At 40.2% G+C, this 18,019-nt stretch overlaps 1 protein-coding gene across 1 annotated transcript in view; it reads right to left on the reverse strand.

The window, feature by feature from the left end:
• DNAJC13 (DnaJ heat shock protein family (Hsp40) member C13) overlaps positions 1-18,019 on the reverse strand; it is a 125,460-nt gene that overhangs the window by 16,191 nt on the left and 91,250 nt on the right. The window contains exons 36-46 of the mRNA XM_075546931.1: positions 17,328-17,463; positions 16,980-17,164; positions 16,610-16,684; positions 13,479-13,598; positions 11,945-12,124; positions 11,111-11,278; positions 9,601-9,714; positions 7,262-7,378; positions 5,267-5,444; positions 2,270-2,361; positions 636-735 (exon numbers count right to left, since the gene is read on the reverse strand). Of these exons, the coding sequence (XP_075403046.1) occupies positions 636-735; positions 2,270-2,361; positions 5,267-5,444; positions 7,262-7,378; positions 9,601-9,714; positions 11,111-11,278; positions 11,945-12,124; positions 13,479-13,598; positions 16,610-16,684; positions 16,980-17,164; positions 17,328-17,463 (1,465 nt within the window). The remainder of the gene's footprint in view (positions 1-635; positions 736-2,269; positions 2,362-5,266; positions 5,445-7,261; positions 7,379-9,600; positions 9,715-11,110; positions 11,279-11,944; positions 12,125-13,478; positions 13,599-16,609; positions 16,685-16,979; positions 17,165-17,327; positions 17,464-18,019) is intronic.

Below are 18,019 nucleotides of genomic sequence, written 5' to 3' on the forward strand. Positions count from 1 at the left end.
CTTCATCTTGCTGATAACAGTCTCAACCAGCATAAAACATAAGTGAAAAAACTATGCAGAATTCAACTCTAAGCTGAACGCAAGGTCATGTTTACTTTAAGCATGCTGTTTAAAACATCTAATATTAAGTGTTTTTTTATAAACCATGGAATACCAGTCAATTGGCAATTGCTCATGTGTACATTATACTTACCACACTGGAAATCCTATGTTATTTTACTCTTCTAATGCTATATAATAGGAGCGATGGTGGTGTACTGGTTATGCACTGGGCGGCTAATCACAAGGTCAGCAATTCAAACCCACCAGTCACATCTCCGGAAACATACAAGGCTTTCTATTACTATACAGAGATACCCACGGGGCAGTTCTCCCCTGTCCTATTGAGTTGCTGTAATTTGGAATTGACTTGACATCAGTGATTTTAGGTTTTGAGAATGCTTTACAATGTTTTTGGACTTCTACCATCAACTTCTGACACAAGGAACACAATTTTATTAAGCTGTCTAAGACAATTAGGAAGCCAAATCTAATATAAACCACATCGCTTAAAACACCCTAAAAGTAAACAAGGTTTTGTATCGTGTACGTGCTTCCTCCCTTTGATGGCTGCCCGACTCCATGGATATACATACTTGATGGCAGTGAATGAAGAAGAGCCAGTAAATTGGATAAAACCACGGATTCAGCAATATTGTTGACACAATCTTGGTTAGACGTCACTATATTCACAACCTGAAAATTAATCAGTAGAGTATTAAAAAGCTTTTGAAAGAATTTTGGACCTATATCAAGCTAGTCATTTATGCTTTTTACACAAGAGAACGAAATTTGAAGAACAAAACACATTCAATTCTTAGAAAACAATTTGATTTTAAAAGATTAACTTTCTTTGATTTTATGAGCATAAAAAATATGCACAATATTTACTGAAAGGCCTATGGGTCGAACTCACTGCTGCTCCATGGGAGTAAGATGTTGCGGTGGATTGGCATAAAAATTACAGCACTCCTGCTTTGTCCTATAGGGTCACTAAGAATTCAAATCAACTCAACAGCAGTGGGGCTGGTTTAGTTTGGGGGTTGAAGCTTGTAAGAGGACTTCAATCCTACACCAGGTTAGGCTCTAGAACTGTACTATTGGAAACACTGCAGGCATTTGGGAATTGGGGGATTCAAAAGGATAATGATCCTCACTACTGGAACCTTCTTTTTGCTTTAAGAGGAAAAAAAATATCTTCAGTACCCAGCACAATAGACAGCTCTAACCTTTGATCATAAAGAGGCCTATTCTTCTTAAGTATAACTTTTATAATATATGTTTAAAGATCAACATTAATTAACTTAAACCCTAGACCTGTGTCCCAAAGCAATGTGTTCAAGATTTCCTATGGATTATTTTGAAAGTTACTAGGTGCTTAAAGGAATTAAGAAAGAATGGGTTTCAATTCAGAGAATACATGATTGAAACGTCTTGGCCAATTAAATACTTATTGTATCAAAAATCTTTCTGAAACCAAAATGCTGGCTAAGAACAGATGGCAGACATCATTCATTAACTACTGATCCTGTTACTGCAGGGCTGAAATGAGTCCACCCCAAGCTGTAGGTGTTAAAATGAGCAGGCTCATCCGAGAAAAAGACCCTGGGTGACGTACTGAGTGGTCTGGTCAAAGACTGCCGTTTTCTCTCAGAGGAAGAGGTTGCAACCCTGACAGCACCGCTGATTTCATTCCTTTTGAAGGAGGTGGCTCCAACTCTCTTAGGACCCTGCCCCCTCCCCACTCCCCCGCAGTCCACAAAGCCCATAGGCTCTATGGAGCTGACTTTTCTAGACACTCTTGTCAACAACATCCATCAGGCAACTACTTGGCATTCTCAATGAAAAGGTTGCCTAAGAGTTACACTTATAGGAGAGTAAATGAGGGGCTGAGACAAGATCCATCTTCTGGATCGCAAACCCACAATGTGGCTCCAGCTATGCCCTGGCCTCAGCACACCCCTCTGTGGAATAAGAATCATGGACCCCCTAAGTACACTCCCCATTGACCTTCTAAGCTTCCAGAATAAAGCCTACTCCTTAAACCACACCACATGACATTGTGCAACTCAGATCAAGAGGCATGATAGACAATGACCACAAAAAAGGAATCCACTTGAACAACATTGCGTGTATTCTCTTTGAAATTCACATTTAGAAAACATATTCTTATGGCCTTATAGTCATTCTACTAGAAAAAAACAAATGCTTTAGTACAAAATTCTTTTACCTCTAAGGCCAACTGCTGTACTTGACCAGCTCCATGGACTCGGAGAAGAGAAAATATTAATTTAAAGTGCCCAATGCATTCACTTTCAGAGCCTAGGGTGTAAGAATAAAAAGGTTATGTTTTATTTCCAAGACATGCTCTAAATTATACACTCCTTCATAGATGGTTTACTATCAATTGCAAGTCTTTGACAACCCTTGCTAAACATCTGTGACATAAAGTGAATGGGGTTTCTCTGAGCAACAGTACATTTTAAGAAGTAAAAAGGAATATATTAAGGGTTTCTTAGGTTTGCCTGGTTTTCTCATCCCCTGTCTTTGGCCACTATGCTGAAAACAACTTCAGGAAAAAACAATCCAAATACAGCTCAAAACTCTCATTATCCCTAGGCCATAAAGCTACCCTCAGCCTAATTAAACACCGGGCGAACTTGACTTCATTTCGCTCTTCAGTAAAGCTGAGTTTGAACCCTGCCATTCGAGGGTGACGTAAAAACACTAACACATATGAGGGGGTACCCTGCCCCAAAGTGCAAACAAGCTGTGCTGGGAGAGCTTTCATTGCACACACCCTTCTCACGAGTTAGTGCTGCTAGTGGCACTGCTGGGGAAGGTTCTCTGTGGCCACAGCCAATGTTTGCATAAAAGCAGTTTGCTTCCAACTTCATTTTTTGTGATGGTCGATTTATGAGAACAGTGTGAGGCTGTGAAATTTTGTTTCCTGCTCAGGGAAAATGCTTGCAGTTAACTGCTGTGATGTTGAACACAGCTAACAAGGAAAGCACTATGGGAAAAACTTCACGTGCAGAGTAGTTTTCTCGTTTCAAAAAAGGGGAAATTAAAGTAAGAGAAAAAAAAAAAAACGGTGAAATGTCAACTAATGACAAATCTTGTTCTGGAAGTCCGTCAACTTCCCAAATGGCTAAAGATGTTGACTTGCAGTGCATTTGAGTTCGTTCCAGCAGGTCAGACTGTGAATCAAGCTTTCTATTTAGATGTTCTGCAGAAATTGCTAACAGTGTGTGACAAAAAAGGCTTTTTTGTGTGTGGCACATAGGGGACTGGTGTTGCCACCACAACAACACACTCCTCACGCAGCCATCTTAATGTGCCAGTTTTGGGGAAAAAACAGCATGCCTCTCTTGCCCCATGCACCTGACTCACCTGACCTTGCACTTTGAAACTTCTATTTGTTTCCAAAAATGACGAGGAACATGAAAGGATAGTGATTCGATGATGTGAAAGAAGGGAAGAAAAAAGAAAAACGTGGGAGGTGCTGTCAGCCATCATAGCAGATGAATTTGGAAAATGTTTCCAACAATGGAATCACAGATTTGACAAATGTATTAAGTGTAATGGAGAGTACTTTGAAGATGATGTGGTTGTTTTGCAAAAAATTTAAAGACAAAGCTTTTGGGGAAAAAAATTCCATTTTTTTCTGGATCCCCCTTCATATGTAAAAAAAAATGGTTAAAAAGTACAAATGATTATACAATTGGTGTATGTATATGTATGGATTGTGATAAGAGTTGTATGAGTCCCTAATAAAATATAAAAAAAGAAAATGATTAGGGCAAAGAATGTACAGATGTGCTTGATACAATTGATGTATGTATATGTATGGACTGTGATAAGAGTTGTATGAGCCCCAATAAATTGTTTTTAAAAAAAATGTACAAATGAACGGTATTTCCATTTCTATCTACTTCAAACTGAATCGTAGGTATTTACTACCATCTTCTTGTGTGACTAAATGAAAATACTAAACAAGTATTTTATTCAGCATTATTTCCTTTTATTATATCAAAACTCAAAAAGACTCACCGCCATCAAGTCAATTCTGACTCATGGTGAGCCTACAGGACAAGGTAGAACTGCCCTGTGGGTTTTGAGGTCGCACTTCTTGATGGGATTAGGAAGTCCTGTTTGTCTCCGGAGGAGTCCCTAGAGGTTCTGACCATAGACCTATGTAGGGATCCCAGGTCAGCGTGTCCCAGGGGAGTGGAGTGCCTGCCTTTGTAGGTGGAAACTACTGCCTAATTGGTCGTCTTTTTAGGTCTTGTAAGATAATGTATTAAGTTCCCTTCAACTTAATGAATCTGGCGATATTTCATAAATATATTCTTAGCATGCAAGAGTTGTCATGAATGCAACGACATGCAAAATAGATCTTATCTAAATAAAACGTCTGTGTAGACATGTCCCCAGTTTCAAAAGGTTCCAAAGCAGTATCTTACTTACTCTGCTGTGATTTGCTTTGTATCTAACACATTCTAGTATGCCATCTACAAACAACCAGAAATGAAGTCTTGTCCACAATGTGTAACACTGCCTTTAATAACAATTTGTGTAATATCCTGGGGTAAGTAAATTTCATTGTTTAATATTTCATTACTGGCTACTTGTTTTAAAGAAATTTGGCTATTACATACAAAAGTCAGATCTTAACAGTATTTTAATAGATACTGAAAAATAAAAAAGTGTCTGAAAGATATGCTAAGAAATGTTTACAAAATAATAAGAGTATTTAGGTTTGTATTAAATTTATAATCAAATTAAAGTTAGAAGCTTTCAGATTTTCACCTCCCTGGAATCAGGGTGTGTCCTCTTAAGACAATTAAATGGCGATTTTCACCTTTTAAATAATTCAATTTTTAAATACCAACAACTTCAGGCAGTTTTTAAAAATATCTGAATGTCCAGAAGCACCTAGCATTTCAGTACACCTTGTGTGTTCAACTTATTGTGCAAACTGATTTCATCGATGTGAAATTTTGTATTATCAAATTATTCCTCCTTTTCAATATCTTGACACTGATTTTTCTCTTATACATTCTCATAAATAAAGTGATTGGATTACTGTCTCCAGCCTACTGTTTAAAAGTAAAAACATTGGCACCGGTTTTCCTGAAAACAAACAAACAACAACAAAACCCCTGAACATCTCGAGGCTTTCGCGTTATAAGAAGCACACCAGCCAGGGTCGAGAGACACAAACCTGGGTTGTATTTTATGACATTTCTCAGAGCCTCCAAAGCCATCTCCACTCTGGGCAGGCGGTCCCCGTGCTGCTCAGACTCCACTTTTGCCGCATGTGTGATGGCCATGAACGTGTGCAGGTACTGGGCCTGGGAGCCGATATAGTCCAAGAGACTTGCTGCAAATGCTTTCGGAACCTAAAGCAGGCCGAGAAATAGCTGAAAACTCATGTGCTCTCAGAAATAATCGATGACAAAGATTCCACTGGAATCTATTTTTGAAAATTCAAGGTCTGTAAACAGGCACGATTAATATGAGAAAGCTTCAAAAAGTTGGAAAAAATAGAATTAGCCACAATGAAGCACACAGCATTTCTCTGTTTCTTTAATGCTCCCCCCCTTCCCCGATCCCTGCTATCAGGGTCCCGGTTCTATCTTACAAGTCTGGCTAGACTGGAGCATCTACAGATAAGAGGTCTTGACACACAGACTCTAGGACAGATAAATCCATCAGGACCAATAATGAGTAGTGATATCATGAGGGCAGGAGAAAGTAGGAGGAAAAGGGGGAGAAAGGAGGAACCGATCACAACGATCGATGTATAACACCTCCCCCCTCCACACTCCAGGGAGGAAGAGCAATAGAAACATGGGTACATATGGTGTACAGTATGAAAATAAAAATAATTTATAAATTATCATGGGTCGTGAGGGTGGGAGGGTTGGGGAGGAGAAAAAAAGAGAAGCTGACACCAAGGGCTCAAGTAGAAAGGAAATGTTTTGGAAATGATGATGGCAACATATGTATAAATGTGCTTGACACAATTGATGTATGGATTGTTATAAAAGCTGTAAGAGCCTCCAATAAAATGGTTTATTAAAATAAATAAAAATTGAAAAGAGAAAGATAACATAAAATGTTCGACTGTTTGAAGCCCTCTGGTATTTAATGCATAAGCTCACATAGGATATAGAGGACATACATACACGTTAAATGAAGACATAGAACAAAAACAGTTTTATTAGAAAGTATTACTCAAATATTTTGTCCTAACACATTAGAGATCTGATCTACTGCCATCAGTGCAGTAGTTCTGAAATCAGAATATATTGTCCCTTTAACAAAGGGGAGAGTTTATTGTATAAACTGCTAGTTTATACAATGGCCTGTAACTTACTATTTGGCTTTATTTTCTGAATTAAAATTTATACATATTCAGAGTACAAACTCCAGAGAGCTTCACAAATCTAACGCATTCTGCTTACTCGCTATTTTAGTAGATTACTCTGATGAACAATATATGTTATGGTTCAGAAATTCCCTTTCTCTTCCCAAGAACATGAAATAAGTATGAAACGCACAAAAGTACAAATAAAATTTCAATTCTTCCCTTATCAACCAACCACCAATTCCTCTCTGACACCCTGTTCAATAAACAAAACAAAAATAAAGTAAAACATAACAATAACAAAAATCCTACATGATCCCCAAGCACCAAAAAAAAAAAAAAAAAGCCTCTACTTGATTTTGGCAATGACTAGTGATCGTAACAAGAGACAACTTGCTATGACCCCAGCTCAACAACCCCTGTGTATTTTCTTGTTTCCTGTGATTTGATATTCTATACTAAGACTGTGCAACTCACTGGCCACTGTCAGGTCTCCTGGCATTTCCACAAACACCTGATCAGTTGAAATAATAAATGAGTATATTAATAAAACATCAAGCGCTTCAAAAAGCTTGTGGAAAAATTCATTACCTGTTCATTCCATTTTTCCATGAACTTTTTGAAGCCCACTCATTAAGATCAGCGGGGCCAGGAATAATGTCTTATTCATCTGTTTCACAAATTTAATTCAAAATCCAAGACAAAGAGGCTCAAATCCATCAATGGTAATCTCTCCTTACAGGCCAAGGTTAGTATATACCTTTTGACAAACCAAGTTAGTATCCACAGCTATTAGCTTTCAGTAACAAGTGATGTAGCAAATAAAACTAAAATGCTAGTGCTTACCTCCAATTGGAAAGTAGGGACTTCATTATACACTCTAACAAAAATTTCTCCCACAATAAGTTCTTTGGCATGATCACTGTAGACAAAGTCTGATCCATAAGTTTTGTCACAATCACCCTTTTAAGAAGAGAAAGCAGACTGTTAGGTGTATATTAGAATCCTGGCTGTGTTGTTGACTCGCTTCATCCATGTTCAGTGTAGTAACTTAATAGTTGTAGTAATGCCGAGAGAGAGAAAGAGAGAGAGAGAGAGAGAGAGAGAGAGCGCGAGCGAGCAGCTGCTGAGGCTGCTCGTGATTTCAACCAAAGAGGTTTATGGTCATGATTTCATGAGACATCTGGTTACTTAGTCTGACAACATGATCATGCTTCAGTTCTACTTCTGACCTTGTTGTGCAGTGTCTGCTTGTTAATGTATACATGTCTAAGTCACAGTGCCACATCCAAAAGAACTAGATGGTGCCCCAGCTACTGTTAATGAACGACCGGATCAAAGATTCCACTGAAGAATCCTGAGCAAAAAAGGGGAAATGCCCAAAAGCGTTTTAAATGATCTCGGACGTGAAACTTTCTGGAGCCATGAGGCAGCATAAACCCTAAAGCTAATGTCCTAAGTCGACATTTAAGCCTTCACCAAAAACATCCTCTCAAGTCTCCCTAAGAATATCTACTGCCTTGAGTGTTACAGGCTTTTGGCGTCTACCTATTTGGGACCAAAATGACAACAGCAACTCAAAAGATTTGGTAGGAACCTCAGGGAGCAGCGAGTTCATGTTAATAAGGAAGGAACAGCTCAATAAGTAGAGTGAACAGATGCACAATACAGCAAACATAACCGTCAACACGGAATTGCACATGCAGAAACGTGACCTGGTGTGTTTTTGCCCTGTACGAGAGGCTCCAAACAGTTAGTGGAAAAATGGATCTCAAAGATAATAGCCCAAACATTTCTATTAAAACCCATTTGGGAGTTTTAAGATCAGAGTTATAAAGCAAAAGTAAACCTGGCTCTTCTCACTCTACCCAGCAGGCATTTGACCTACTCAGATCTAAGAGGAAAATGGAAATAAACACCTCTGGAATGGGTTTTAAGAAGAAATACATTGAATGAAAGTACTTCAAAGTAGGTCTTCTAAGTAAAAAGAAGCAGATAATGTTTTTAGACTGACACAACAGTAATTTTTAAAACAAGAGAAGAGAATAAGGGTCCCCTTGAGAATTTAGGTTGAAAAACAAAAGAAAATTTAGGTTGGACTGAAGTAATATGTGAAAGTATATTTAAATTGTTACATACTACAAAGTGACGATGTTATTAAGTCTATTCATTTAAAAAGATAAATGAAGTATAGAAATATGTGACCTGTCTTTTTTCTTAGAAAGCAGTTCTCAACATATTTTTCTATACAAAGTTCTGGATAAATAATATGGAATAAGTTCAAAAACCAATTTTAGATAATTCAGGACATACACAGGAATGGCTATGTTTTAATAAATTCAAAAGTCATAACATAACTGTCTTCTAAACCATCAAGAGTCAATCACCTAGCACATGAGTCACCCATGTTGTCTGTCCCCTCCCCTCCCCTTCCCTCCTGTTAGCTTTTGTTTTTATTATGGGCGCTCACTTTTCCACTAGAAGGAGCCAGGGGAAAGACTTGATTTTGTTATCAGAATTCAGAAAGCACCCGTGACTTACTGGGGAAAGGCGGTGGAAGTAAACCAACCGGAGCTGTTGGGGGCTCAGATACAACCCTCGGAACACCTCACTGAGCCCAGCTGATGCCGACGCACACTGACCCTGAAGGACAGGGCAGAAGTGCCCGTGGGTTTCGGAGGCTATAACTTTATGGGAGGAGAAAATCTTTCTCTCTCTCATGGAGTGACTGGGAGTTTCAGACTGCCGACTGTGCGCTTCAGCAGCCCAACACAGAGCCGCTATGCCACCGGGCGTCCCAGATACAGTAAGACTCTAAAATATATTGTGCAAACATATATACATACGCTATGTAAGAAGTTACACCAAAAAAGAATCCTCACATTGCTGTTACTGAAGCTATAAAATGTTGTGCAAAAAAATTGTCCAAGTATGTTGATAAAACAAACAAAGAAACCCAAATCCACTGCCATGGAGTTGATTCTGACTCATACCGATCCAAGGGGACAGGGTCAAAGTGCCTCTGTGGATTTCCAAAGCGGTAACTCTTAGGGAGTAGAAAGTTTAATCCCTTCCCAAACTAACTCTGAGCTGAGAAATAATGCGTTTGTGTGTTTAACGAATATCAGGCTTGATTTCTACAATTCCAAGTTACCAATAAACGTATACAAGCACAGCACGCGTACTTTCTTAATCATGTTTTCTTGTTGAGATTCCAGAAACTCCAGTAGCTCTGCTCTTGTAGAGTTGTTCCATATCAAATAGGGGCTCTCTGTGTTGCTGTTCAGCATCTTCAAGATCTAGGAGACAGAACATGACTTTGCTGCAACCTTACAGAAGGGTCTACTTTGTGACAAGCACTGCGATAAATGTCCTGAGTATAGAGACTCACATCTCAATAATCTACAAGTTTGGAGGCATGACTCAGGTGAGAGACAATATGATTTTCACCTCAGTTAGCACAATCCTTAAATGATGAATCTGGGATTCAGATTTGTGTGTCTGACTTCAACATTTTTAACATTTATTCCGCTTGTATGAAAACTGAGTAAGGTATTTTATGCGACATCAATTAACGAACACTGGGCAGACACAGTGACAACAACGTGCTCAAACACAGCAATGACTGCGAACCCTGTGAGGCGCAGGCCCGGCTGTGTTCTGTTCTCTTGCACACACCACCGTGGCGGTACAGCTTACAGCACAACGTGCTCTAAAACACCGCACAGCCACTACCTCCGACGGTCGACCAGTTCTATGAGGAAAGCAGTGCGGCACGACCCCCACCTTAGACAAGAGCCGTCTACACCCTGTTTCCAAAGGTTAACTACTTCACTGGCAAAGGAAATCGCCGAAATGTTAGTACCCTAAGACACAGTAGTTTTGAGCAAGCACTTTAGTAAAGCCAGATGGATGTATGCCAAGATTTAATTCTGAAATGCTATTTGGGGGGGGGGGGGCAGAGGGCAAATAATGACCAGTGTGCTGCTATTTGTGGAGAGAAGGCTGCCAGTCAGTAGAATGCATCTCCACGGTGAGCTCCAAGTCCAGGAAAAAGACCAACAATGTCGTGTGTCACCTCACGCTCCTCCCTCTTAGGTGCTGGAAAGGGTGGCCTACACGAAAGATGGACACCATCCCACACTGGGGCAGTAATGGATTTCTACAACTTATCGATTATCTAATTCCCTAATATTAGATCCTTGGACTCTTTCTCAATGACCCTCAACCCACAGGCCTGGGGAATTGGGAGGTCTGCCTAGGTCACACTTACCTTGTCATCTGCATGTGCACACATCTATTCATTGTAGGATTTCATTCCTCGGCCCAGGTAACCGACAGTAAGAAGAAGAAACAGAAGTAGCCAAGGTTTTCCGATTTCCCTGCCTTCCCAGTATGAAACACCACTCCAAGCTCAACTGCTTGCCCAATCCCGATGTAACTAAAGGTGGGTTCCATCACCAAGAAACGTTAGATTTCCCTGGCATAGATTGGATTCGTAGAGTTGCTCTCAGCATTAATCCATAACAAGTGGAATTTCATTTTTATAGGAGCACGCAAACAGTTATCAATTTTAGGTTTCTTAAAGCCATTGCACAGTTGTGTTCTCTTATTATGTACTCAGAGAATCTTGCCTTACCCATCAAAACCCAAGTCTACTTTGCAAAGCGTGTTTCACATCTCTGAAGCACGTACCTCAGCAGCGCTAATCACCGCTAGCTTTCTAGCAACATATGGCGTCAGCATGCCAGCTAGACTTTTCCGTATGGTCGGGTTTTCTGGGGTGGCTTGTTCTTCAGGCAGGTACCCTCCAAGTCGACTTAGAGCACGGATGCTCAGTTTGGCAAGATTATTGGCTACTTCCTGTTACGTTAAAAAAAAAATCAAGACACTGAAGTAGATATCTTACACAGGTAACATACTAACTTTGGAATGGGACTGCATAGAACACTAAGCAAACCAAAAAGACAGACACAAGTGCTCCCAGCCTTGATGTCAGACAGCTTATGCACTAAAACTGCTGCTTCACAGAGTCACAGGAAACGGTAACAGTCCATGTGCTTATTTCTATCCAATCCAGTAGCTGACGGATAATTGGGAGGAGCACATTTAAGAAAGGACACTGACAACATGTATAATGGATGACAGTGACTAGAGAAACAGGCAGAACAAACACTTCTGAAAATCAGACAATTACTCAATGTGTAGGAAAGCCAGCCTCAATAGCCCGAGGGTGTTATTACATCTCCCTGTGTTCTACAACCTTAATTGTACAATCGTGAATTGACTGACTAATCTAGAAAAGAATACACTATGTCCAATATAGGCTACTGCAAATTCCTTGACCTTGCGCCCTTCCAGCCTAAACGGTTAACATGAAAAGTTTTGGGAATGAAAGATCACATAGTGATCTTGAATAGTGGTTTATCCCTTGGGGACTCTTTAGAGGGGTGATGCTTTTTACCACATTCATTTAGTAATAACTGACTGTGTGGCTAAAATTCACCATTAAAGCAGTGTTAACGTTACCTGCTGGTTTGTTTCTTCGTTTTTCTGAATACCACTCTCTTCCAGCGTGTAGTCATAATTAAACAGATAACCAAGTAGATGCCACAGAATCCCAGCCTGAAATAGGTGTGTCTGTAGCCAGAAATCCACAGCAAAAGAACTGATACATTCTACGCCAAGCGCGGCCACGCGTGGGATCCCCTTGGAGGATAAGAAAAACAATTAACATACACACTAAAAGAAGTATTAAGAGAAACTGATTATTGTGAAGCTAGCTATTTTATTTAGGTGCAAGATGATTATCTCCAATTTTTATATTCCAATCTGAGTGATCCCTACGATGATCTATCAGTTACTATCTTTGAAACTAGTATCCAAAGTCTTGGAAATTCAGCACTTCCCATTTCACTTATATACATGAGGGCAATAAAAACTATGAAATTATAAACAAAAAACCATAGTGATATAGAAGTGTTTATTAAACAAAATGATCAAATATGTGAAGCAATTGTTTCTCCACATATCCTTCGCTCTAGGACTATGTTTCTGAAGGTAATGTCTCTCTCTAACCTTTCTCTAAAAATACTGCACTTTTCAATTTATTCTGCATCAAAACACTAGTTTAAGTGCCCTCAGACTCATAGCAGGTTCTTTTTCCAATTTTGTCTTTGAGAAGAAAAAGGAAGCCCGAAGGGGTAAGATCAGGGCCATAGGGTGGATAAAGCCCAGTGTTCTTTGAGAAAATCCATCAGCAGTCCCCCTTTGGAATACCAAAAGCAGTAGACATACTTTTTGGAGCTAACTTGTTTACCTTCCATTGAACTGGTCCTGGCAGATCCCCTCAAAGAAGCCACTGTTTGATCTTTTTTAATCTTTCTTTTTTAGATTTCTCATGAGACTAACACAAGTGTATTGCTGAGAGAACTCGTCAGAAGCTGTTAGTGATAAATGTGAACATGTATAATAAAGTGGGACCGTGGTAGCAATAAATTTGGATTTATTCTTGTATATATACATTTTGAGTTATAATACATTAATAACACCTTACAGACTAATGATCTTAGGTACCTTAGTGATAAGGATTTAGTTCTATCAGCATTCATATTCTTATTTAGCACATGTAAGGGCTTAAAGTCGATATACTTGATATATTTTAATCAATGATTCCCTAGAAATGATAATGCCTACTCATGGTCAATGTCCACCCAGTTTGGATTTAGGAGAAAACAGGAACCTTATAGATCTCTACAGCTTTACCCTTGAGGCCAGACTCTAATTTTAGGTTTTATATTGTTCTTCCTTGACTGTCTCTGCGGATGTTCAGAGGACCCACTTTTCGATAGCCATGCCACTCTAGCCTGCTTCTTTGTTTGCCAGCCTGGGGACAAAGCCTTCACTGACCGCACGGCTTCTATGAAAAACGCTGTCGAGATCCAAATACCTCACACCTCACACTGATTCTGTTGAAACAACTTGCTTACAAGTTGTGATCTGGCTATTTGATAAGAAAACCCACTGCCGACTGTACCCAGAAAGCATTAGAAATGAACCCCACCTTGCCAAAGTATAGCACCCGACAGAGATCCTTAATGATGTTAGGCATTTCAGTGATCTTCTCTCGGCATTCTTCAAACTGAGCAGCCACACTATAGCATTTACTTATATGTCCACACACCTGCAGACAACAGAGCAAAAGAAGAGAGTGTTGTATCTGTATTCTTTAAACCATATCCCCAGTGCTATCAGATTAATGCTGACTCCCGGCGACCCTCCAGAACCAAGCAGAACTGCCTTGTAGGGTTCCAAGGCTGTGCATCTTTACGCACGGAAACCACCTCATCTTTCTCACGCAGAACAGCTGCTGGGTTCAAACTGCTAACCTTTCCATCATCAGCCAGATCCAACAACGACTCCACCCAATGAACAAAACACACCCCTCTCAAGTCCAGGACAGGGCAGAACTGCCCCTGAGAGTGTCCAGACTAACTGCTGATGGGAGTAGAAAGCTTCAGCTCTCTCTCTCCGTCAGATCGGCTGGTGCTGTCCAACTGCTGGCCTTGGGGTTAGCGGCTCACGTGGTAACCACTATGCCATCGCGTTGCATTGTTTAAGACAAAACAAAAACAAAAAATCAAACCCGCTGCCACTGTGGCAATTCCCAGCTCATAGTGACTTGCAACTGTTACATCTTTACAGGAGCAGAAAGCTTTATTTTTCTCCCGCAGCGCAGCGCGGCTGATGGGTTTGAATTGCAGACATGCAGTTAGAAGTCCAATGCCTAATCCACAGGGCCCCCGGGGCTCCTACTTTCAACACACAGGGAGACCACACCAGGAAGGATTTGATGGTAAATGATACTCCACAGTCAAACAGAACAGTTCTATTGGACTACTTGCTTAGTCAGTTAAAATTTCCTAGATGTTCAACACCATCAATCATTAGGGAGATGCAAAGTAAAACCACAATGAAACAACGCTTCGTACCACTAAGATGGCTATTATATTTAAAAAGAGAAAGTCACAACTGTTAATGAGAATGTGGCAATATTGGAATACTTCTACACTGCTGGTGGGAATGAAAAACGGTATTGTCACTGCAAGAAACAGTTTGGTTATTCCTAAAAAAATAAACATGGAGTTTCCATAAAACCCATTATATTTATTCTTGGGTATAAACTCCAAAGAACTGAAAGCAGCAACAGGTACATTCATTGCGCCTTATTCAAAATGGCAAAAAGGTAGAAACACTTCAACCGCCCATCAACAGAAGAATAAACAATGTGGTGCATATATAAGATGGATTAAAAGATGAACCTTGAAAACATTACGCCTAGTCAAATAAGCTTGATACAAAGGACATTGTAAATGGCAAAGCCAAAAGAAATAAATCCTAAAGATAAAAGATTAGTGATTACTATTCTCCCTTCCTCTTATCTATCCCACACCCGTTTACTGCCATTGAACTGGTTCTCATAGAAACTCTCTATATAGGACAGGATAGAACTGCTGCTGTGGGTTTCCAAGGTTGTTTAACTTTTCATGGGAGCAGAAAGCCTCATCGTTCTCCCATGGGGCATCTCACTCACTGTCACTGAGTCGATGCTGACCCTATAGGACAGGAGCAGAAAGCCCACTCTCTCTCCCATGGAGTGGCTAGTGGTTTTAAACTGCTGATCTTGTGGGTAGCAGTTCAATGTGTAGCTCCCTACGCTACCAGGGCTCTTGCAATAGTGTGTCAATAAAGACAAAGTACAGCTGGCACTGAGAGTTCCTTGTACTTTGTTCTACTTCAACAGGAAAGCAAAACTCAATAAATAGTAAGCCATACACAACCCAAGCCAAACCCTTTGCCATCTAGTCGATTGCCACTCGTTATAAACCTATAAACGGGTGAAGACAAATAGTTGTAGAAGCAAATATGGTAAAGAAAGCTGATGGTGCCTGGCTATCAAAAGATATCGTGGCTGGGGTCTTAAAGGCTTGAAGGTAAACAAGTGGCCATTTAGCTCAGAAGCAAAAAAGCCACATGGAAGAAGCACAATAGCTTATGTGATCACGAAGTGCTGAAGGGATGAGGTATCAGGCATCATCAGAACAAAAAAATCTTACCATAGTGAATGAGGCAGGGGTAGTGTGGAGTGGAGACCCTAAGCCCATTTATAAGCCACTGGAAACTCCCTTGCAGAGGGGTCTCAGGGTGGGGACGAGACAGTCAGGGTGCGATGTAGCAATGATGAAAAATACAACTTTCCTCTAGTTCTTAAATGCTTCCTTCTCCCCCACCCCCTGACTATCATGATCTGAATTCTCCCTTGCAAGTCTGGCTAGACCAGAGGATGTACACTGGTACAGATAGGAATGGGAAGCACAGGGAATCCGGGGCAGATGATCCCTTCAGGAACAGTGGTGTGAGTGGCGATACTGGGAGCGTAGAGGGAGGGTGGGTTGGAAAGGGGGAACCGATTACAAGGATCTACATGTGACCTCCTCCCTGGGAGATGGACAATAGAAAAGTGGGTGAAGGGAGACGTCGGACAGTGCAGAATATGACAAAATAATAATTTATAAATTATCAAGAGTTCAGGAGGGAGGGGGCAGCGGGGAGGGAGGGGAAAAAATGAGGAGCTGGTGCCAGAGATAGAGAGCAAATGTTTTGAGAATGATTAGGGCACTGAATGTACAAATGTGCTTTACACAAATGATGTATGTATGGATTGTGATAAGGCTTGTGTGAGCCCCTAATAAAACGATTAAAAGAAAGGAAATAAAAATTAAAAAGGAAGGAAAAAAATAAACCTATAAACGGGTTCTGACGCTGTCAGTCTTTACAAGGGGAGACAGCCCCATCTCTCTTCCACAAAATTGCTGGTGGGTTTATGCTTAGCACTTCAATTTGTAATCCACTACGCCTCCAGAGCTCCAAAGCTGTCTACCAGAGTGATTCTTCAAAAAGGTACACAGACCGGCAGTATTAGTATCATCTGGGAACTTGTGAGAAATGATATTCCCAGGCTCCCAAGATAGATCCACAAACTCTGGGTGGGGCCCTGCAGGTGATTCTGAACAGTGTTTCTGTTCTGTTGTACATCGGGTCTCTTTTAGAGCAAACTCGGTGGCACCTAATGTATATTAAGGTCTGAATCACTGGTCTAACCCAAGTTTCTTAGAAGCATATGCTTACACTCACCTGGACTGACATGTCACTTGGCTTACTCGAGCGATTCAAGACAGCCACACAACGACTAAATGCTTCCTGTAGCACCTGCAAAAAGAAGCAGCCAGGCATTCATGCCCCACCTCTACTTCATGTCTGAACCACATTTTGCTAGCAGAACTACAATATATGCTTTTAAATGTCATTAGCTATTTGAACCAGACTCTCCAAAGCACATTACAAAATAAAGCTTCATTTTTCCCTTTACTTTTACAGTTAGATGTGCAGAACATAATAGTCTGTTATCTCATGGACTCATTTAAAGGAAAGAATATAGTCAACTCATTTGTACTTGGTCAATTCTCTAAGGCCAAGATCTATATGCAGTGTCTAACCCAGTTACCTCTATCCCATTTTCCCTTCGGAGCTCTTCTGCATTGAGGGCTGAACAGTTGACAGTATGGAAGGCCAGCTCTGCAGCGGCAGGCAACAATGGTGATTCTTTTGAGAACAGGAGGTCATCTGAAGTCTCCATTGTGATCGTCCTAATTAGCATAGGGTATCCTGCATATTTATAAGGCTGCAAATCTGAAATAACCAGTGACAGTGTTTGGAAAAACAAACCCAGGAAACTACTCTCTTGCTATATTCAAAATATGAGTCTAAGAGTCGCTATTGCAATATACTATAGAAATAAGTAACATGATAGAATTAACTAGAAATTAAAATTTGGATAAAACATATGTCTTACCTTCTTTATGACGGTTGAAGAGAATGCTTTGTGTTTTCAAAATTAAAATTATATTCTCTGGATCTGGTCCATCCACTATTTTTGCTGATTTGGTACATAAAAATTCATATGCTTTATTTACTTTTTCAAACATATCCTGTATGTAACCAAAGATAATTAACATTTAATTCTGAACATCTTACACATCACAATCTAAGAAAACACAACTGATTTGCATTTACCAGTAACTTCTCTCATTTTTATTTGGCTTTGTTTTTTACATAAAGGAATTCAGTCCAATTATAATTTAGTAGTATAGTGTATAGAGTGAAACTATTTTTACCCCCAAACTATTACCCCATAATCTCAACACTATTTGATGAAAAATGCTTCTTCACAAGTCAGGGTGCGATGTAGCAATGATGAAACCTACAACTTTCCTCTAGTTCCTAAATACTTCCTCCCCCACCACTATCATGATCCCAATTCTACCTTACAAATCTGGCTAGACCAGAGGATGTGCAATGGTACAGATAGCAACTGGAAACACAGGGAATCCAGGGCGGATGATCCTTTCAGGACCAGTGGTGTGAGGGGCGATACTGGGAGCATAGAGGGAACCGATTGCAAGGATCTACATGTGACCTCCTCCCTGGGGGACAGACAACAGGAAAGTGGGTGAAGGGAGACGTCGGACAGGCAAGATATGGCAA

Source organism: Tenrec ecaudatus, chromosome 4 (assembly GCF_050624435.1).
Source record: "Tenrec ecaudatus isolate mTenEca1 chromosome 4, mTenEca1.hap1, whole genome shotgun sequence".
In the NCBI taxonomy this organism is placed as follows: Eukaryota; Metazoa; Chordata; class Mammalia; order Afrosoricida; family Tenrecidae; genus Tenrec; species Tenrec ecaudatus.